This window comes from Mytilus edulis, chromosome 14 (assembly GCF_963676685.1).
Source record: "Mytilus edulis chromosome 14, xbMytEdul2.2, whole genome shotgun sequence".
Lineage (NCBI taxonomy): Eukaryota > Metazoa > Mollusca > Bivalvia > Mytilida > Mytilidae > Mytilus > Mytilus edulis.
The window spans coordinates 21,383,121-21,405,694 of record NC_092357.1 but is presented as its reverse complement, the minus strand read 5'-3'; the positions used below and the strand labels follow the sequence as shown (position 1 = coordinate 21,405,694).

Genomic DNA, 22,574 nt, shown 5'->3' with positions numbered 1-22,574 from the left:
TTCCTGACTTTTTTTACCTAAATTGTCGTCCTGACTTTTTTTTTTGCAAGTGTCTCATCCTGCCTTTTTATTTTACTCAAAACTCCTGTCCTGTCTATTTTTTTCAAATTTCATCCTAGCCCCCCCATAAAAATTAAATGGTAGCTCCCTTACGTCATGTAACCTTTTATTGGCAGATCATAACGAAAAGAAGTGTTATATTTGTTAATTTTACTTGCTTTGTTTATCTGTACTAAATTGTTTACATTTTAACGCGCCAGGGTTTCATGTTTTGTAATAAAGATTATTTATTTGATAACTTTCCCTTTACTAACTTGCCTGCGTCTGTCGAAACATAGATGTAATAGTCGAAACAATCTATGAGTAAAGGGAGATAACGCTTTCTACTCGTCTATATTACAAATATTCGTAATAAAGGTAAAATTACTTGTTAAAGTAATATTACCCATCCAAATAATATTACACGAATAAATAATCGCCTGGACTGTTATACAGGTTGCACCAAATAAATTTGTAATCCAGATTTCAATTCTATCAGAACTATTTGGAATTTGTGGAAGAAGGCACGGGAACCAAATGAGTTGAAAAATCACCAGCAAAACACTATTTTTTTGTTACAAAATACTGTTTTAACACTCAAGAAATAATGTATTTTATCATTCAATTTGCGTTATTACAAAAGCTAATAATTTACGTTCAAAAACTAGTTGAAAGCACACACAGTTTAAAGGCACTTGAATAACAGATGAAACAAAGTTTGGTTGTACTTTAGAAGTACAGGTAGCCACAATAAAGGATCATCAAATTTCCAGACGCGATGATTTGTTGTACACTAACAAGAACACATTTGTATACATATTAAACATGTTAAAGCGTCTTCGTCATAATGTTTTAAATTGTAATTTGAAACTTGTTCACGTTCAAATGAAATAAGATAAAGAAATCTTTATATTAATTCTCCTAGAAAAACCAATCAGTTAGTTTGCATGTATGGCTTTAATTTCTTACCAACATCGTTTATATCTATTTCGTATTCCTTTGGTGCCCCACAATATGTGTCATGTTTCAGAAAATATGCTACGTACTTAGGGTTTACAAGTACAGCCTTGTTGTACATTTCATCGATATCAACCCATCGTTTATAACTAATCTTAAGCTGTGTATCTTGAGATATTTCCTTAAACTTTGGACTTTTTGTCAAACTGCAAAATGTTTTCCGAGATGCAACAGATATGTAGGCATACAGGTAGGCATTTAGTTTGTACCTTTCCGCTTCAAGAATTTTAACGATAATTCGTTCAGATCATATCAAATCGGATTTGACAGAACACTCTTGACAAGAAACTGTTCGATCCTTTTCTTTAAACCATCAGTCTGATATTCTTCAGCTAAAGGCAACATGCGACGAACAGTGGTTTCTAAAAATAAAAATAAATTTTATTTTAAAAAGACACACAATTTTGAAATGAATACACTTGTAAGAAAAAGAAACTAGAGGCTCCAAGGGACATTTTATTATATGTCAGATATGCTCGAAATGCTTAAATTTCAGATATACAAGTCAAAAACTGCATTTTCCCCCTACGTCCTATTTTTAACCACGTCGGCCCTTGTCGTTGGTATCTGACACATTTTTCTTTTAAAGTTGTAGCCAATTTTGGTCAAATTAGCCTCAACAGTTTCAGAGGAGAAGATTTTTGTAAAAGATTACAAAAATTCATGAAAAATAGGTAAAAATAGACTTTAAAGGTCAACAACTCCATAAAAGGCCAATAGACCACTTTGTTCTTGTTAACTTATTTGTAGATCTTACTTTGCTGAACAATATTGCTGTTTACAATTTATCTCTATATATAATAATATTCAAGATTATAACCAAAAACTGCAAAGTTTCCTTAAAATTACTATTTTAGGGGTAGCAACCCAACAACGGGTTTTCTGATTCATCTGAAAATTTCAGTGCAGGAAGATCTTAACCTGATGAACAATTTTACTCCGTATGATTTACTCTAAATGCTTTGGTGTATGAGATATAAGCCAAAAACTGCATTTTACCCCTATGTTTTATTTTAAGCGATGGCGGTCATCTTTGTTAGCGGGCCGAGTCATCAGACTCTTTTTTAAAACTACATACACCAATGATGATTGTGGTCAAGTTTGGTTAAAGTTTGCCTAGTAGTTTTTTAAAGTTAACAGACGACGGATAACGACGGACGCCGGACACCAAGGGACGAAAAAAGCTCACTTGGCCTCCCAGATGAGCTAAACAGTGACTGTTCTTTTGTACATATTAAACATTTACTCATATCATATTGGTTTGATCTTTTTCAAATAACGTGAAGATATATTGCATGCCATTTCATTGATATATAGTATTCCAATCGTTAAGTGACCCATGATTCGTTTTCATTTATTTGATTGATAACTATCAAACACCAGTATACATTTGCCTATATTTAAAGGGGCATTGGTTGTAATCCATCTTTAGGTAATGCGTTTAATTTCACTATTTTTCTTTCATTATAATGATTAAACAGAACAAAATCATATTTCATTTTTTTTTATATCTCGTACGTATTGCGACTTTAATAGTTTCTTTTGAATGGTACACATATTTAACTTGATATTAGATACTTTGTAATGGTAATATGCGTGTGTTCAGTCTAAGTTGTAAATGCTAAATCTACGTCATCTTTGAATTACTAGAACTATACAAGCGTGTTTCCTATTATAATTTCAATACCGTTAAAGATTGTTGTAGTTAAATAAGAATATATTAGTATGATTTATTTTGCATTATAATATTGACAAAAACGTAAAATCACAAAAATACAGAACTTAGAGGAAAATCAATCCGGAAAGTCCATAATCACATGGCAAAATAAAAAAACAAAACGTATCAAAAACGAATGGACAAGAACGGTCATATTCCTGACTTGGTACAGGCATTTTCAAATGTAGAAAATGGTGGATTAAACCTGGTTCTATAGCGCTAACCCTCTCACTTTAATGACAGTCTCATCAAATACCGTTATATTTACATTGATGCGTTAAATGAACAGACACAATAAATAAAATAGTCCAAATATGGGTACATCAGTCATCATCGTATAACAATTTTAAAAGGAACAATTTAACAGAACACAAAAACATCTACTATCTACGAACACATTCATTGTCTGATAAATTTGTCGTTCAATGTGCATACAAACCATTTTAAAATTTTACATAGACAAACAGTTAATTCCACTACGCGATTGAATGATTTTGACGTTTGTGGTTCAACGTATATAGTAATTCATAATAGATGACATATGATAGAACAATATCATACTGACGGGATCTTTATAAGTACAGAGTCACGTTATAAGAACAAAAGAAATACAAAAAGTCGCATATACAAAACAAACCACCAAAAAATGAAAGTCAATACAAACACATTGACGAGATATATAAGTACCGAGCCACGTCAAACGAATATCACATAAACCATTCAACAGTACAAGTAATATTAATTATAGAACAAAGACAATTGAAAGAACTATAAAACACGTTGTTAAGATGATAAACAACATCAGTACGCAGAATCTATACATCAAGACCATCGTGTATTATTTGAGAAGTTGATACGTAATATTTATCAACAAGGTCTTGGTACCTTCCGATGAACTTTTTTAGAAAAAGGACAAGACGTTCTTTGACATAACCCTGGTTCATCAACTTTCTACCCAGACACTGATGACGTTTTACAAAGTCGGAGTAGGAGCTGCAAGCTATTGAATATCGAATAAGTTGGGAAATATATATCCCATATGCAGGTGAAGTTGGTACAATGTACTTGCGCAGTAACGGCTTTCACATTGTTTCCGAGAGAAATCATGCATACCGAAAAGCATTCGGTGAATCTCGGAACAATTACTCACTGGAAGTAAATAATTCAGAAGCCGTACATTTCATGAAGTTTTACATTGAAATATAAGAGTTTTCACAAAAACAAGTGTATGGATAAAAGTTTTATACTATAAACTTACTATTTAGTTAAAAAAATCATGTTCAACTTTTTTTTCTACAACTCGTTTCATATGACTTTAAGTTTTCATAGTGACTTTTCAGATTTTTTCTCCAACTCACAGCTGTCTTTGGTTTTGATCATGCATTTTGATTTCCTGGCCCATTTTAAGACTCTGAATATGAAGGTACACATTGTATTTAACTCTTTCAAATCAAGTTTTGGTGGATTCTGAATACCTCTAAATGTCATACTGGGTGTACTTGCAAAATGAAGATCTTTATCCTTTTTTATAATAACTGATAGTTGAAATGATCTAGGTGAGACAACAATGCCAAAAACAATATCTTGGAAGAACAGTTTAGACAACATTTGTTGAATGTTTTGAACAAGTCCATGTGACTCCTGATAGGCAGGTTTCAGTTCAAATACTAATGGGAATATACCAGGAAAGGCTGGAAGGGCAACACAAAAATCTGGCACAACTTTCTTGTGTGGTTGTGATAAATGTACAGGATGTACTTCTGGTGCTAAATCAGCTGCTTCAGTTAATCCTGTTGATTCGAGATTTAAAGATGAAAGGCTGCTTACTAAAGATGAAGAATTACTGAATGAACTGCTAAAATAGGGTTCTGCATTATACTCCATCTGAGTTATTGAATTATCTAAATCACCAAAAACAATTTCCATGACAGTGTTGGTGTTGTCATACTGAACTGGAGCAAAACCACTTACGTCAGCTGACCCATCAGCACGGACACATTTCAAAAGGATTTTTATCAATTCATCTATCCACATTTTAGCATGGCCGTTCTTCATATCAGTCCGTAATGCTTGCACAAATGCTGATACATATGCTGTTTGTTCTGAAAATATATATAATAAAGAAATGCATGAAATGGAGGAGTAGTAAACAACAGCTTTAATCCCCTCCCACCACTGCTCCCTTTCTTTGCAAAGCGTGTTATAACAAAAATGTAGGGCAAGGTCACCTTATTTTGGTACTGATATAATCATCCAGTTGGTTAATACCTAAGATGTATCCACTGACCAAATATCCTCCTTCCCTGACTTGTACATGAGGTAATATGGACCTTACAGGTAGGGTAAAAACATGCTGTAAGTTTATATGGATAGGTGAGAAAAACAAGTTGCTTGTTTAAAAATAAAAATGTGCTTTGCCGAGTGCAGCTGGGTCAGTCCATTTACACAGTGCTTTAGTGGTATAGCAGGGAAAACATAGAATATCTTTTTGTAAGAAGCAATTGAATGCTGCAAAATGGGCAAATATGTTGCTTATATAATGAAGAGATAGTATGAATAATTATATTTTGATAGGCTGTCAACTTTTTTTTAAATAAAGATTATTTTTCAAAAAGGCATCATTTTTGCCCTTTTAAAATGTGACAAATTATACATCACCAAGTAAAAGATTAAAAATATGTTGAAAAAATATAAAGTGAATGGTTTTTATTCATTTCAGGTAGTTCTTAATAGTGTGTTTTTTGTTGTAAACTACTTGTTTTGTGAATTTAATTGGTGAAAATGGGTGATTTTTAATGTTTTAATATGCAGTTCATTTGTGATTACTGTCCGTCAAATTTATATTTACAGAAAAATATTTGTAATGCATATAACAGCTGTCAGTTGAAAGTTAATGTATATGAAAACAAGGACCTTTATAGTTGATCGACCTATTCATATTTGGATTATATTGCCCCTGTTAATTCTTCTATGAGAGAAAAAAAGAAAGAAAAAAAACTTCTTTCAAATGTCCGTCAACATTAAGGATAACAAATGTGCATTTCACTTTCATTGTTATCCATTGTTTACAGGAGTCATTATTAAGGACAATTGCTTATATTGAAAGTCATCATCACTGCATTGTTATATACAATTATGATAACGTTGGGTAGAGGAATCTGCCGAGATTTGCCAATTGTACTTTGTCCGTCAACACTTCACAGCATTATAACATATGAACAATTTATCACAAATGAACATGAAATCGAGAATAAATTGTCTTATACTTGTTTTGATATCCTTTAAAAATATGTAGTTCTTGAAAACAGAGAATATACATCTGTTGCCAAATACCAAAGTATGATAAGACCACAAGGACCTCATTAGGATATGTGCACATTTGTGATTTGACTGTTTGACATTTTTTCTTTTGTGATTCTTGACCATAATATTGAAAGTCAAACATCACAATGGTTTTAGATTGCATGTTACTGCCACTTTGGGATACATGCAGAAAATTCTTTTTAGAATTATTTTTTTAACTTGGTGAAGATTTCTCATCTGTAACTTGGAATTTTAATCAGTACCGAAAATCATGTATTTAAATTGTTATCACTTATTATAATAGTAACATATATGTGATGATGGTGCTGTCAACAATCATGTATGAACATTTGAAGCTTATCATATCCCGATGGTACTTACAAATAGAAATATTTATTTCTTTGGTTCATTATAATTAAATTAAAAAACATTATTGAATCTTGACGTTATTATAAACTTTATTCATGAAACTAGAAGCAATGGGCATATGTGATGTTGTCAATAATCACACATGTTATTGATAAACAACAAGTGTGGACACAGACCAGCATGGATAGTATCCAGCATTCTAAGAGTATTGCATGGCAATACATAGTCCCCTACCAGTTAAAATTCATTGTTCCCAAAAATCAAATTCCAAGGACCATTACTTTGCAAAACAAGAGGCTCTTAAGAGCCTGAATCGCTCACCTTAAATTTTTTGCTTAAATCTTTCATCAATGATTATTTTGGCTTTTCAATTTAATATATAAATATTCTTGAATCTGATCATATCTTCTTCAAAAGCAAAAAAATGCATTTTACCCCTATGTTCTATTTTAGTCATACAGGCTATGTTTCTTGACGTACAAGGAAATAAATATAAAATTTATACTAGATACTCTGAAACTCATTCAGCCTGAGTTTGGCTGAAATTTATTCAGCAGTTTCAAAGGAGAAGATTTTTTAAAGTAAGCCAACAAAAAAATAAATTGTGAAAAATGTCTTTAAAGGGCAATAACTGCTTAAGGGGTCAATTGACAATTTTGGTCATATTAACTTATTTGTAGATCTTACTTTGCTGATCATTTTTGCTGTATACAGTTTATCTTTATCTATAATAATATTCAAGATAATGACAAAAAACTGCAAAATTTCCTTAAAATTACCAATTAAGTGGAAGCAACCCAACAATGGGTTTTTCAATTCATCTGAAAATTTCAGCACTGTTAGATCTTGACCTAATGAACATTTTTACCCATGTCATATTTGCTCTAAATGCTTTAGTTTTTGAGATATAAGCGAAAAACTGCATTTTACCCCTATGTTTTATTTTTAGCCATTGCAGCCATGTTTTTTGACGAAATGCAAACTAAAACACAAACTTTATTAAAGACACCCTACTGATCATTCACCTTAAGTTTGGTTGAAATTGGTTCAGTAGTTTCAGAGGACAAGATTTTTTTAAGTTAGCAAATATGATGAACAAATTATGTAAAATTGTCATTAAAGGACAATAACTCCTTAAGGCATGTAAGGGGTCAATTGACAATTTTGGTCATATTAACTTATTTGTAGATCTTACTTTGCTGATCATTTTTACTGTTTACAGTTTATCTTTATCTATAATAATATTCAAGATAATGACCAAAAACTGCAAAATTTCATTAAGTGGCAGCAACCCAACAATTGGTTTTTCAATTCATCTGAAAATTTCAGCGCTGATAGATCTTGACCTAATGAACATTTTTACTCCATCAGATTTGCTCTTAATGCTTTAGTTTAAGAGATATAAGCCAAAAACTGCATTTTACCCATATGTTCTATTTTTAGCCATGGCGGCCATGTTTTTGACGAAATGGAAAATAAAACACAAACTTTATTCTAGATACCCTAAGGATCATTCAGCTCAAGTTTGGTTGGAATTGGTTCAGTAGTTTCAGAGGAGAAGATCTTTGAAATAGTTTACGACAGACGATGACGACGACGGATGCCAAGTGATGGCAAAAGCTCACATTTCCTTTTAGGAAAGGTGAGCTAAAAAACAAAATGTGGAAAACCAATTATTTGAGTGAATTTTTCCAAGGACCATAACTCTGCAAAAAATCATCAGACCGTAACAAAATTCAAACTTGATTTATAACTTGTCATGGTTAAACTATATGGCAAATATTAAGTCAATATCTTGAAGCATGGTTAAAAAAAGTGCGGAAAACTGATTACTTATGTGATTTTTCTAAGTCCAAGGGCCATAACTCTGCAAAAAATCATCCAACCGGAACAAAATTAGAACTTGATCTGTAACTTGTCATGGTTGTACTATATACCAAATATCAAACCAATATCTTAAAGCATGATGAAAAAAAGTAAGGAAAACTGATTACTTATGTGATTTTACTAAGTCCAAGGGCCATAACTCTGCAAAAAAATCATCCGACCGCAACAAAATAAGAACTTGATCTGTAACTTGTCATGGTTGTACTATATACCAAATATCAAACCAATATCTTAAAGCATGACGAAAAAAAGTGTGGAAAGCTGATTTCCTGGACGGATGGATTGACGGACGGAGGGACAGACGGACAGACAGACGGACGGACAGACGGACAGAGTGCAAACCTAAAGTCCCCTCCAACTTTGTTGGTAGGGGACTAAGTAGGGGACTCAAGTAGGGGACTAATAAAATTATTTAAACAGACCGTTTGTTGCCATAGAAAAATAAGATGTGGTACGATTGCAGATATGACAACTCTCCACCAGAGATCAACTGATGTTGAAGTTAATAGCCATTTTAGTTCACCCTATGGCTTCAACACGGAGCAAAAGCCAACACCACACGGCAAGTTGCAAAGGACCCCAAAATGATAAGTTTTTAGAAATCCTTGTAATGTAACTGTAGTTCCTGAGAAAAATGTGACGAAAATTTTCAACTTGGCTACCATGTGTAAAATGATGTAAGTGTTCGGTAAACAGGAAGTTGTTGAGTGATGTGTAAAATGATGTAAGTGTTCGTTAAACAGGAAGTTGTTGAGTGATGAATCTGAAAATGCATCACACTGTATAGCTCACTCATATAAACCTTGAAACCAAATTTCAGAAATCCTTGTAATGTTACTGTAGTTCCTGAGAAAAATGTGACAAAAATTTTCAACTTGGCTATCATGTGTAAAATGATGTAAGTGTTCGGTAAACAGGAAGTTGTTGAGTGATGAATCTGAAAATGCATCACACGGTATAGCTCACTCATATAAACCTTGAAACCAAATTTCAGAAATACTTGTAATGTAGTTCCTGAGAAAAATGTGACGAAAATTTTCAACTTGGCTATCATGTGTAAAATGATGTACATGTAAGTGTTCGGTAAACAGGAAGTTGTTGAGTGATGAATCTGAAAATGCATCACACTGTATAGCTCACTCATATAAACCTTGAAACCAAATTTCAGAAATCCTTGTAATGTTACTGTAGTTCCTGAGAAAAATGTGACAAAAATTTTCAACTTGGCTATCATGTGTAAAATGATGTAAGTGTTCGGTAAACAGGAAGTTGTTGAGTGATGAATCTGAAAATGCATCACACGGTATAGCTCACTCATATAAACCTTGAAACCAAATTTCAGAAATACTTGTAATGTAGTTCCTGAGAAAAATGTGACGAAAATTTTCAACTTGGCTATCATGTGTAAAATGATGTACATGTAAGTGTTCAGTAAACAGGAAGTTGTTGAGTGATGAATCTGAATACGCATCACACGGTATAGCTCACTCATATAAACCTTGAAACCAAATTTCAAAAATCCTTGTAATGTATAATTCCTGTGAAAAATGTGACAAAAATTTTCAACTTGGCTATCATGTGTAAAATGATGTAAGTGTTCGGTAAACAGGAAGTTGTTGAGTGATGAATCTGAAAATGCATCACACGGTATAGCTCACTCAAATAAACCTTGAAACCAAATTTCAGAAATCCTTGAAATGTAGTTCCTGATAAAAATGCAACGAAAATATTTATGGGACGGAAGGACGAACGGATGGACAGATGGACGGACTGACTGACAGACAGACAGAGGTAAAACAGTAAACCCCCATTTTATAAAGCGGGGGTATAAAAAAATAATTATGATAAACAGCAACAAATGACAACAGGGACAGACACATATGGATATTGACATTGAAGGTCAGTTGAGAACTAAACTTTACGACAAAAAAGATGATTTCAGATTCCAAAATTCGTCATGTTTTTTTATGTTGTGTTTTTTAGACTTTTGTTTTGTTTTTTTAACTTCTTTAGTTTTTTGACATGTCATTGTCAGTTTGTTTTTGGCTTATGAGTTTGAATCTCCCTTTCGTATATTCTGACTCTCTTATATACAGATCAAGATGTTTGCTTCAAGATTAGTTTCTCAATAAGTTTCTTACACTGTTGACAATATTGAAAGTACATTAGTTCATAGCAGGAAAATGCTCCTCCGATTACCACATTCTTATATCATGTACATTGTGTTTCATTTGCATTGATATATGTCCTATTTGTGTATAATTTATTAGATTTAGAATGGGGTCTCTTATAATATTACAGAATGGAAGTAGAACATCATAAATATTGTGATATTAAATACTAGATTATAAATAATAAATATGCATATCATATTGAATTGCAAAACTAACAAGAATGTGTCCATAGTACACGGATGCCCCACTCGCATTATCATTTTACATGTTCAGTGGACCGTGAAATTAGGGTCAAAACTCTAATTTGGCATTTAAATTAGAAAGATCATATCATAGGGCACATGCATGACATGTGTACTAAGTTTCAAGTTAATTGGACTTCAACTTCATCAAAAACTACCTTGACCAAAAACTTTAACCTGACACGGGACAGACGAACGAACGAACGGACGGATGGACGAACAGACCAGAAAACATAATGCCCCTCTACTATCGTAGGTGGGGCATAAAAATCTTAGGATAAATATCCAAACTTAATTACTTAGTTTTTCAATTAACTTGAAGTAGAAAATCAAAAGATAAATATAAATGATGTAAAAAGTCACATATTGTTATACAAGATGTCAAAATGTCAAGTCACATATGTTGGGGAAAAATGGCTTTTTTTTTTCTTTTTCCTTCATAATTTCATTAAACCTGTGTTACAAATATAATTTCCATTATATTTATAAAATAAAAATTGTTCCTTTATGGCAATACTTTTGAGAGGATTTTTTTACAAATAATAAAGCAACTGCCAAAATATCTGTCACATATGCTATAATGAAGAAGTGAAAAAAAAATCATTGCCCATCTTCATTTGGCTAATTGTTTTAATTTAAATGACATCTACTTTTGTTTCTCATCATTGTTGACTCAGCTTTCAAAGTGTAGAAGATTTCATAAATATTTCTTTTAAAAATGGATATTTGACATGTCACATATGTTACAAATGTTTATTGGTAAAAGAAGGCGTCCAAAATCAATTTTGTAATAGTCAAACTATCTTCTGTTATATTTTTCTGGATGCTTTGGTATATCCTTTTTCTGAATCAATTTTTTTTTCAACCTGTGTCACATTCTAAAATATAACTACAAAATGTATGATGTCCCATTTTATGTCATGGCTTAATGGACAGACCCAGCTGGATACGACCGCAGAGGTCCAACCCTGATCAGTTTGGGCAAATAAGGACACAATATTCAAGCTTGATAGAGGCTGAATTTGGATTTTAATTAAATATTTGACACATGATAGTTTTCTGTCACAGAATAAATGTAGTTAAAGAACTTGAAATTGGTTAAATGATTTGAATTTATTTTCAATTGAAGATTTCATGCTGTTGCGCAATACAACCCACAATAAAAAATCTAAGTACATGTTAAGATTTAGCATATCAAACAACTCCAAGAATTCAATTTTTGTTAAAATCAAACTTGACTTAGTTTAATGTTGGACTCTTTGGACTTTATGTAGACCAATTTGAAAACAGGACCAAACTGGACCAAAAATTAAGCATACACTTGCTTTGTCGTCCACAACTTATGCACAAGTGCCGATATTGGAATTCCCAAATTTTAAATTCTAATGAGAGTGCCATCTATCGGGTGCCATATATATATGGCAATGAGCCACATTGCAACACATACGGAAATCCCAAAATTTGTAATCTGTCAAATAGTGCAACACCCACACAACTACATTTTTGTACATACACAGTTAGATTTGGCATATCAAAGACCCCAATTATTCAATTTTTGATGAAATCAAACAAAGTTTAATTTTGGACCCTGATTTGGACCAACTTTCTTTTGTTTTATCAAAAGACTTGCAAATACATTCAATTGAAACAAGAGTGGTTACAGATTAGTGTGGATAGTATTTAGCATATATATATGAGAGTTTTGCGTAAAACTGTGAGTAAACTCACTAAGGATACCCCAATTCCATATTTAAGGCAAGCTTGAGACATCTCTGAATTTGGATTGTGATTAAATATTTAACACAGCATAGGTTTCTGACACAAAATGAAAATTTATTTTTAGTTTTACGAACCTTCCTACCCTAATTTTTGCAAAATAGGAAAAAAAATAAAATTAAAAATGTTGATTTTTATTTTTTTTTCTCCTCCGACCCAGTGTTTTTCATGCAAAAAATAAATAAATTTTAGTTCATAGCTGCATGAAAGAATCTAAATTTATGCTATTGGTGATTTAGTAAGTTGTTCATTGATTTTCAATTCAAACCTTGTCAAGATAAAAAAAATAGTTGTTACACTAGGAGAAAATCTCCTGATGAAATAAAATAAAAAAAATTTTGATATTGATGGTTGGTATTACATTTTTAAAACTAGAATGTGTCCTCAGTACACGAATGCCCCACTCGCACTATCATTTAGGGGTAAAATCTCGAATTTGGCATTAAAATTAGAAAGATCATATCATAGGGAACATGTGTACCAAGTTTGAAGTCGATTGGACTTCAACTTCATCAAAAACTACCTCGACCAAAAACTTTAACCTGAAGCGGGACAGACGGACGGACGCACAGACCAGAAAACATAATGCCCCTCTACTATCGTAGGTGGGGCATAAAAAATCAGCAGCAGCAGCAGGTTTTTTTTTTTTTTAGTTTTTTCATCCTCCTACCCATTGGTTTTGTCAAAAAATTTCGTAAAACTAAAACTATAATAACTATGGCCTTAATTAAAATAAATAATAATGATTAAGAGTTATCTCTCTTTGCATTTTTTAAGTTAGTGTGTGAAAAACAGTAAAATAACTTTATTTAGATAAATAAGTTAATTATCTCACTTTAAATACTCCATACCAAGAATATCTTACGTAATGCACATTCTCTGGTCATGTACTGCAATTGTGCATAGTTTCATTAATATTTCTAGTCATTTTAGGAGGAGTTGTGTTTATAAGACCTATTGCCACATATTGTGATATTTAAACAAACTTAGTTCAATTATCTCCCTTGAAAAAAAATCTGACCAGATATATCCTCCTTCCTGCCCATCCTAATGTTGTGTACAATTAAAGAACCTTAGTGAGCACGCTCACATACCCCACGTCCCTACATTGTCATTGGAGAAATTAAATAAGTATAAGAAAAAAAAATTGTATAAGAAAAAATACTGAATAATAATTTCCTGTCAATATACACATCTACATAGTATGTCCTTATTATCTACAAAATTTCATGAAATTCTGTTGTGTGTTTTCAGAGGAGTTGAGATGACAAACTGTTGCAGAAGTACATTGAAGCAAATAAATTCAAAGGGGCATAACTCCTAGAAAAAAAATTGAATCGTAATTTCCTGTTGATATGCACATCTATGTAGTATGTCCTTATTATCGGAAAAGGTTTCGTGAAATTCTGTTGTGTGGTTTGAGAGGAGTTGCGATGACAAACTGTTGCAGTAGTACATTTAAGTAAATAAGTTCAAAGGGGCGTAACTCCTAGAAAAAAAATTGAATCGCAATTTCCCGTCGATATGCACAACTACATAGTATGTCCTTATTATATGAAAAGCTTTTGTGAAATTCTGTTGTGTGGTTTGAGAGGAGTTGCGATGACAAACTGTTGCAGTAGTACATTTAAGTAAATAAGTTCAAAGGGGCGTAACTCCTAGAAAAAAAATTGAATTGCAATTTCCCGTCGATATGCACAACTACATAGTATGTCCTTATTATCTGAAAAGGTTTCGTGAAATTCTGTTGTGTGGTTTGAGAGGAGTTGCGATGACAAACTGTTGCAGTAGTACATTAAAGTTAATAAGTTCAAAGGGGCGTAACTCCTAGAAAAAAAATTGAATCGCAATTTCCCATCGATATGCACAACTACATAGTATGTCCTTATTATCTGAAAAGGTTTCGTGAAATTCTGTTGTGTGGTTTGAGAGGAGTTGCGATGACAAGAAACAGGACTGACGGACTGACGGACGGACGGACGGACTGACGGACGGACGGGTCAAAAACATTATACCCTCCGCAACTTCGTTGCGTGGGGTATAACAACTGTGTAAAAGTTTCGTCAATATTAATTGATCAATTAAAGTGTAGTTGGGCTTACAAGACCTGTTGCCATTTATTGCTATATTAAAACTAAGCACATGTAAATTCAATTGTCTCCCTTGAAATAATTCAGACCAGAAATATCTTTACCTTATGCACATCCTCAGGACAGGTGGTGTACTACAACTGTATAAAGTTTTGTCAATATTGGTCAATCCGTTAAGGAGGAGTTGCGCATACAAGACATATGGACAGACAGACAGACAGACGGATGGACAGGGTGATTCCTATATATTATTCCTGTATAATAAGCAGATAAGCATTTGTATTTAATATTTTTCAAAACAAAGAGAATATAGCTAGAGTGGGCACAGGTGGGCTGCCCACAGTGGGCAAGTGAAAAAAGCAAAATCCACCTGAGCTGCAGTGTAAGGAAATAGACTTCCGTCTTTTCCCAAAAAATGAATCATTATTGAATATTGTTCGAATAATGTGAATCGGATGTATATTTTTTCAATTATTGTCTGGAAACCAATTGTTGACATCCGACCTAAGAACCCCAACCATCTTGAAAACAAAACTAAATTATAATATGTGTTACCTAAAGACATCTTTCCAAATGCTTCTACCAAGTCCTCATCAGTCTTTGGACTTTTTTCAGATGACCAGAATTCTACTCCCTCAATTTTTTCATACTTATAGTCAAAGAGTTCCAAGCAGTTAACAATCTCCTTCCAATAATCCTCACTTATTTCAGAATTCTCAAACGATTTTAAAAAACTGTCTATATATTTATAAAAATTATCCAAGGATAGTTGATGGAAGGAATTATAACAATCATACATTAGATATGAAGCCTCAGACTGTTCCTTTTCTTTGGAAAAAAATTTTACACTTTCAATTGTACTGGATTGTGACATTGAACATTTTTTGTCTTTTGAATGGCTCAGGCATAATATCCTGAGCAGCAAGGCTCTTTGATTGTAATTTGCCTTCCATGCCTGAAAGCAAAATATGTCTGATAATAAAATATGTATTAGTATTTATATGATGTATACCTTAGAACTTTTTAAAATATCTTGCAGATACAATGTAACTGCAAAACAGGAGGAAAATACACTGGGTATCCCAATACAAAGTCTGTGAAGTGATCCAAATTATGCAGAGCAGCTAACATGACTGCAAAAGATGTTTAGCATTTTAAAACTAATTTTATTCATATTTTGAGGGTCAATTTTTCCAAACGGATAACTCCAAAAATGTTCAATAAACAGATATTCACGTTTCAATTAAGGATGTACTTAGGTGAGGTTTTGGAAATTTTTGTCAAATGTTTGGACTCCTTGGGTTTTTCCCTAAGATACAGGGTTAAATATTTTGCCCCATAACACCCACTTTTCTTTTCATAGAAATCTTCAAATAGCTTATAAAAGGTCATTAACAAAATTTAAGCAGATTGTAGATTTCCTTTCTTATGATTTCAGACCCAAATAATACTAATGCTAAAAATAAGGTAAAAGTCAGAGAAAGCCTTTCCAGCCATTATTTTAACATCAAATATTGCGAAAAGGAATTCCATAACCTATAAACATTTTTAGCTTATTTTAGTTTATTTAAGACATCCTAATCATGCTAATGATAATTCAGTTTATGTTTGGTTGAATTTGGTACACTAGTTTCAGAGGAGAAGGTTTTTTATAAGACTAAAAGTTAGCTAATATGATGAACAAAATGTGTAAAATTGTCATTAAAGGACAATAACTCCTTATGGGGTCAATTGACAAATTTGGTCACATTAACATTTTGTAGATCTTACTTTGCTGATCATTTTTGCTGCTTACGGTTTATCTTTATCTATTATAAAATTCAAGAAAATAACAGAAAATAAAACACAAAACATTATTCAAGAAACCCCAAGGATCATTCAGCTTAAGTTTGGTTGGAATTGGTTCTACATGTTACGTTTCAGAGGAGAAGATCTTTGAAATATTTTACACCAGACAGACCGATGACGACGACGGACGCCAAGTGATGGCAATAGCTCACATTTCCTTTAAAGAAAGGTGAGCAAAAAATGGGTCAAAGTCTCAAATGGCCGGTATGTTATAGTAATGTTTGTATTAGAATCTTAATTGAACTGTATGAGGAGATAATTACAATAAAATTTACATAGTTTCCAAGTCTGGAAACAATAAAGAAATAATTCCACTCCATAATAGCTTTTGCACAACTTCAACAAATGAAAAGTTTCAGGAATCTGGGTTGATTAATTACACAAAACTTGCCCCTTGCCCCTTTCAAGGGAAAAACTTGGTTGATTATATAGGGAATCACTGAAGCATGACTGGAGCGAGCGCCCCCCCCCCCCTTATGAAAACTTCTGGAACCGCCACTGACTTGTTACCTTTTTTCGTAGGTTTGCTGAAAAATGACTAATTAAGTTTCCCAACGTCCATATTACATGGTTGTGAACGTGATAATTATTTGGACTACCCAATATCTACAGGCTTTACAAAATTCTAAAATTACTAATGGCTTGTAAAACTTACTTGGCCCAATTGGAACAACTCAGCCTTTCTGGTTGCACGAAGAAATAACTTATATTGTACTGTGTAGCGAGAATGGCCAAGTAGTTACAATTGTTACTTGGCCCAACCACTTTGTGATAGCATGTATACAATGTACCATACAGACATGCTTACAAGTTACAGAAACATTTCAGCCTTCTTTTACTTTAAGCCAAATAAGGGTCCCTATACTAGAGTTAAGGAGCATGTATGGCTATGTTTTAGGTTAGGGTAACGGGTTAAGAATAGTTTAGTAGAGCTCTTTATGAAATTAAAAGTTTGGGCCACTAAAGTATCAGAATGCCAACATTTTCCATCTATTATTATTAAAACTTGCTAAAAAGAAAAAAAAATAATATAAAGATATTAAAAGAGAAAAAAAGTTAAGGTTCATCTTTACACTTTGTCAAAAATGACTGTGTTTACACCACAAAATTACATCTGAGTACAGACAAAACTGTATAATTTAAAAAGTTTTAAAGCCTGGCAGCACCTAGATATACAAAGGTTGTATTAAGTTTTTGTTTAAGAAAATATGAAACTATTGTGGATTTGGCTAAACATTTTTTTTCCTTACCACAGGTGAATCCGGGTTCGATCGCGCCCAGCCGCGTTCGCTCCCACTCACGTTCGCACCCTACACGTTCGTGCCCTTTTTAAAGATAATTCTAATCGTATTTCAGTCATTTTCCTTACCACAGGTGAATCCGGGTTCGTTCGCGCCCAGCCGTGTTCGCTCCCAGTCACGTTCGTGCCCTTTTTAAAGATAATTCTAATCGTATTTCAGTCAGTGTATTGCTATAAAATATAGATAATATTTTGTTATAATTGTTTTAGAATAAAGTGTCATTCTAAAAGGAGTCTTGTGAATTATTTTGAAGAAATGAATAATTCGACTTACACAAGATAAACAAGAGGCTCTCAAGAGCCTGAATCGCTCACCTGAATTTTTTTGGTTTAATCTCTCATCAATGATTATTTTGGCTTTTCAATTTATTTAAATGTTCTTTGAATCGTCCTATTTTCTTCAAAAGCAAAAAAAAATCATTTTCTCCTATGTTCTATTTTAGCCATAGGAGCTATGTTTCTTGACATACAAGGAAATGAAATATAAAATTTATACTAGATACTCTGAAACTCTGAAACTCATTTAGCCTAAGTTTGGCTGAAATTGATACAGCAGTTTCATAAGAGAAGATTTTTTAAAGTAAGTCAACATGATGAACAAATTGTGAAAAAAGTCTTTAAAGGGCAATAACTCCTACAGAGGTCAATTGACAATTTTGGTCAAATTGACTTATTTGTAGATCTTACTTTGCTGATCATATTTGCTGTTTACAGTTTATCTTTATCTATAATAATATTCAAGATAATGACCAAAAACTGCAAAATTTCCTTAAAATTACCAATTAAGTGGCAGCAACCCAACAATTGGATGTTTGATTCATCTGAAAATTTCAGGGCTGATAGATATTGACCTAATGAACATTTTTACTCCATGTCAGATTTGCTCTTAATGCTTTCGTTTTTGAGATATAAGCCAAAAACTGCATTTGACCCCTATGTTCTATTTTAAGTAACAGCGGCCATGTTTTTTGACGGATCAAAAATCAAAGCACACACTTTGTGCAGGATAATCTAAGGAACAACCATGCTAAGTTTTAACCAAATCCATTCAGTAGTTTCAGAGGAGAAGATTTTTTAAAGTTAGCAAATATGATGAACAAATTGTGAAAAATTGTCATTAAAGGACAATAACCCCTTAAGGGGTCAATTGACAATTTTGGTCATATTAACTTATTTGTAGATCTTACTTTGCTGATCTTTTTTGCTGTTTACAGTTTAGCTTTATCTATAATAATATTCAAGATAATGACCAAAAACTGCAAAATTTCCTTAAAATTACCAATTAAGTGGCAGCAACCCAACAATGGTTTGTTTGATTCATCTGAAAATTTCAGGGCTGATAGATCTTGACCTAATGAACATTTTTACTCCTGTCAGATTTGCTCTAAATGCTTTCGTTTTTGAGATATAAGCCAAAAACTGCATTTGACCCCTATGTTCTATTTTAAGTAAGGGCGGCCATGTTTTTTGACGGATCAAAAATCAAAGCACACACTTTGTGCAGGATAATCTAAGGAACAATCATGCTAAGTTTTAACCAAATCCATTCAGTAGTTTCAGAGGAGAAGATTTTTTAAAGTTAGCAAATATGATGAACAAATTGTGAAAAATTGTCATTAAAGGACAATAACCCCTTAAGGGGTCAATTGACAATTTTGGTCATATTAACTTATTTGTAGATCTTACTTTGCTGATCTTTTTTGCTGTTTACAGTTTATCTTTATCTATAATAATATTCAAGATAATGACCAAAAACTGCAAAATTTCCTTAAAATTACCAATTAAGTGGCAGCAACCCAACAATGGTTTGTTTGATTCATCTGAAAATTTCAGGGCTGATAGATCTTGACCTAATGAACATTTTTACCCCATGTCAGATTTGCTCTAAATGCTTTCGTTTTTGAGATATAAGCCAAAAACTGCATTTGACCCCTATGTTCTATTTTAAGTAACGGCGGCCATGTTTTTTGACGGATCAAAAATCGAAGCGCACATTTTGTGCAGGATATACTAAGGAACAATCATGTTAAGTTTCATTCAAATCCATTCAGTAGTTTCAGAGGAGAAGATGTTTGAAAAATTGTTAACGACGACAGACGACGACGACGACGACGACGACGTCGACGACGACGACGACGACGACGGACGCCAAGTGATGAGAAAAGCTCACATGGCCTTTTAGGCCAGGTGAGCTAAAAAGGTATCCTTTCCTTCCTTTCTTAGTTTTAATATAAACCTTTCCAGTATTTTTTTTATTGAAATTAAATAAGAATAGAACTTCTTGTGAAATGAAATAATTTTATTTACTGGTTATTTATTTGCTGTAAATTGCCTTAATTTAACTTTAGTTATTATGCCTAAATGTTTTATATAGAAAGTAAAGAATAATTAGCCTTTAATCAGTGAGCACTTGGAAATTTGAAAACAACAGTAACTTTCCTGAGGGCTTGTCATATGTTATGTATTAAATCTTGTTTTATTATTCTTCAACTTGAATAAATAATATAAAATCTTTGTTGCTTTTCAATTATTAAATCAGAAAATGTCAAACTTAGAACAGGGTTAAGAAGAAAACAATAAAAAGGATGCAAAAACAAACCTTTAATATGGGTATAACCATATTATGAAAAAAACACCATAAAATAACGACACGACGTGTCACAAAAGTCAACACGTTTATCCAACTTGTCACGCGCTACCATGGTGCTATCCAACAATCCTTTGGAGAACACTGAATGTTAGCTTGTGCCCCTTTCTCTGCATTTCCTGGTAAAACAACGTTTAATGACTATAAAAGCATATGCTGATGATTATTCTTTTGATGTTAAATTAACAACAAAATTTTGGAGTAAAAATAAATAATTAGCGATAAACACTGTCCAAACACATAGCTTAATTGCACCATTTGAAGTTACCATCTAATTCTTAATTATTCCTATCATATTCGTAAAAAAAAAAAATAACAGATGATTAATTTTTTATGAATTCATATAAATATGGGAATTGATATCTAAAATAAATAGTATATATATAAAACATTTATTTAAACGAAATTATTTAGTAAATATAAAAACCAATATTAACATAAAAACAAGATTCCCATGTAATTTCTAATATATTTCTCATGAACAAGTCATATGGTACAAAAAAAAACATTTTTCCAACATGGTAAGAAATGGTAAAGCATAATGATATGGTAAAGAATTATTTCCATAATATGGTACGATATGGAAAAGCATTTTTTCCATATGGTACGAAATGGTAAAGCATTTTTCCATGTGGTACGAAATGGTCCTTTTATGGTACGAAATGGTTTATGTTCATGGTACGAAATGGCAAATGCATGGTACGAAATGGTAATTTTGGGTATAAAATGGCAATGGTACAAAAACACCTTATCGCTATTTAGTCCATTCCGGGAAAAACAGTCATTTATACAACTTCCTGTTTTGGGTCACCGGCCGAAAAATGGAGGTCATCAGTAGTGAGCTGAGGGAGAAAAAACTTTAGAAAGTGATCATCAAGAAACTTTGATATACAAATGTAGTATGATCCACTTTTTTCGAAATTAAAATTGAAGTAAAAAAATATTTTGTTTGAAGTATTTACGGTAGTTTAAACAGGTCTCATTAAAAAGTATCATGCATGGTGAATTGTTTAAACAGGGTCCCAGATAGCTTCAACTGGATGAAAAAGTTGTGTAATTTTAGAACTTATCCGGAATGGAATAAATAGCGATTAGGTGTATGGTTATGGTACGAAATGACTGAATATCTTTCACGACCCACTTTGTTGATTTTAAAATTAATCGGAGACATTTTATGGGAAATGAGATAAACACACACAATATAGATTTGTCAGTCAATCGATTCATATATCAAAATGTTAAATATCAAATTAGATGCATTGAGTTCTATGTTAAGGTTTATGTACCCTTCTGTAGCCATTTTTGTACGAACTTTTCAAACTTCAATTGTATCAAAACTACAGATATAATGAATAATAGAGATAGGCCATTTTGTACATATTCCAAGGGGAAACTTGATGCAAAGCATTATATTTTACTGTTCCATTGCATTTAATAGAAAAAGAGGACTTTGTGGCAAATAAATCAAAATTTTTATAGAAAATCCACAGCCTTTATCCTTGTATTCTCATATTTGGCAATTTGATGACTGATAGATATAGGATTATTGCATGCAGTGCTAGCATTGATTACCTTAAAACAAGTTTATAAATGTAGTTATTGGTTAAGACAAGTATAAATATGGCCAAAATCAAGTACACCTTTTAAGGAGCGCTCGACTTTAGTGACTCAGCACAGGTGTTTTGGAATTTACAGGTTACTTAGAACTTTTTGTAAAAAATAAACACTAGCACATCATAGAAAATTAAGTGAGTAATTTATGTTTCAAATTTTATAACAAAAATCTCTGTATTAAAGGCTGTGGATTTTCTATAAAAATCTCGATTTATTTACCACAAAGTCCTCTTTTTCTATCAAATGCAAAAATACAAAAATGGCTACAGAAGGGTACATAAACCTTAATAAGCTGCAAAGTCTTATGTGGTCGGACTGCATCGTATGAGCATAAAATTATGATTATACCCGTGATTATACTGTTGAGATTTGAAGAAAAATACGAAATGTTTACATTCATATACAAAATGTCCAAGTAAAAACTTACATAGTCCAGTTCGTTTAAGTCTTTACATTCAGTAAGACCGACATGTCTTTTCCCTGCCGCTGACCTGAGGTCCTTTGACGACGCCATCTTCTTCTTCTTCTTCTTCTTCTTATGTAAATCCCTC

The 22,574-nt window shown here is 32.5% G+C and overlaps 1 protein-coding gene across 2 annotated transcripts; it reads right to left on the bottom strand.

Moving 5' to 3' along the window:
- Positions 1 to 592: 592 nt before the first annotated feature.
- Positions 593 to 22,574, bottom strand: LOC139503889 (uncharacterized). Of its 2 annotated transcripts, XR_011659214.1 has the most exons (4): positions 22,451 to 22,574; positions 15,170 to 15,569; positions 4,032 to 4,875; positions 593 to 1,418 (listed from the first exon to the last, which is right to left on the bottom strand). XR_011659214.1 is itself a non-coding variant. In XM_071293880.1 (3 exons), exons 1-3 carry the CDS (start codon positions 22,535 to 22,537, stop codon positions 4,097 to 4,099), a joined length of 1,266 nt encoding a protein of 421 aa, XP_071149981.1. In that variant the 5' UTR covers positions 22,538 to 22,574; the 3' UTR covers positions 3,948 to 4,096. The 2 variants fall into 2 exon arrangements, 1 of the variants encoding a protein (XP_071149981.1); XM_071293880.1 differs by lacking the exon at positions 593 to 1,418 and having other exon boundaries at positions 3,948 to 4,875.

Coding starts and splice junctions, on each gene's coding strand:
- LOC139503889 (XM_071293880.1), bottom strand. CDS start 22,537: ATGGCGTCGTCAAAGGACCTCAGGTCAGCGGCAGGGAAAAGACATGTC. Junction 15,570..22,450: donor ACTTAAACGAACTGGACTAT/GTAAGTTTTTAC, acceptor TTTTGCTTTCAG/GCATGGAAGGCAAATTACAA. Junction 4,876..15,169: donor ATTTGGAAAGATGTCTTTAG/GTAACACATATT, acceptor ATATATTTTCAG/AACAAACAGCATATGTATCA.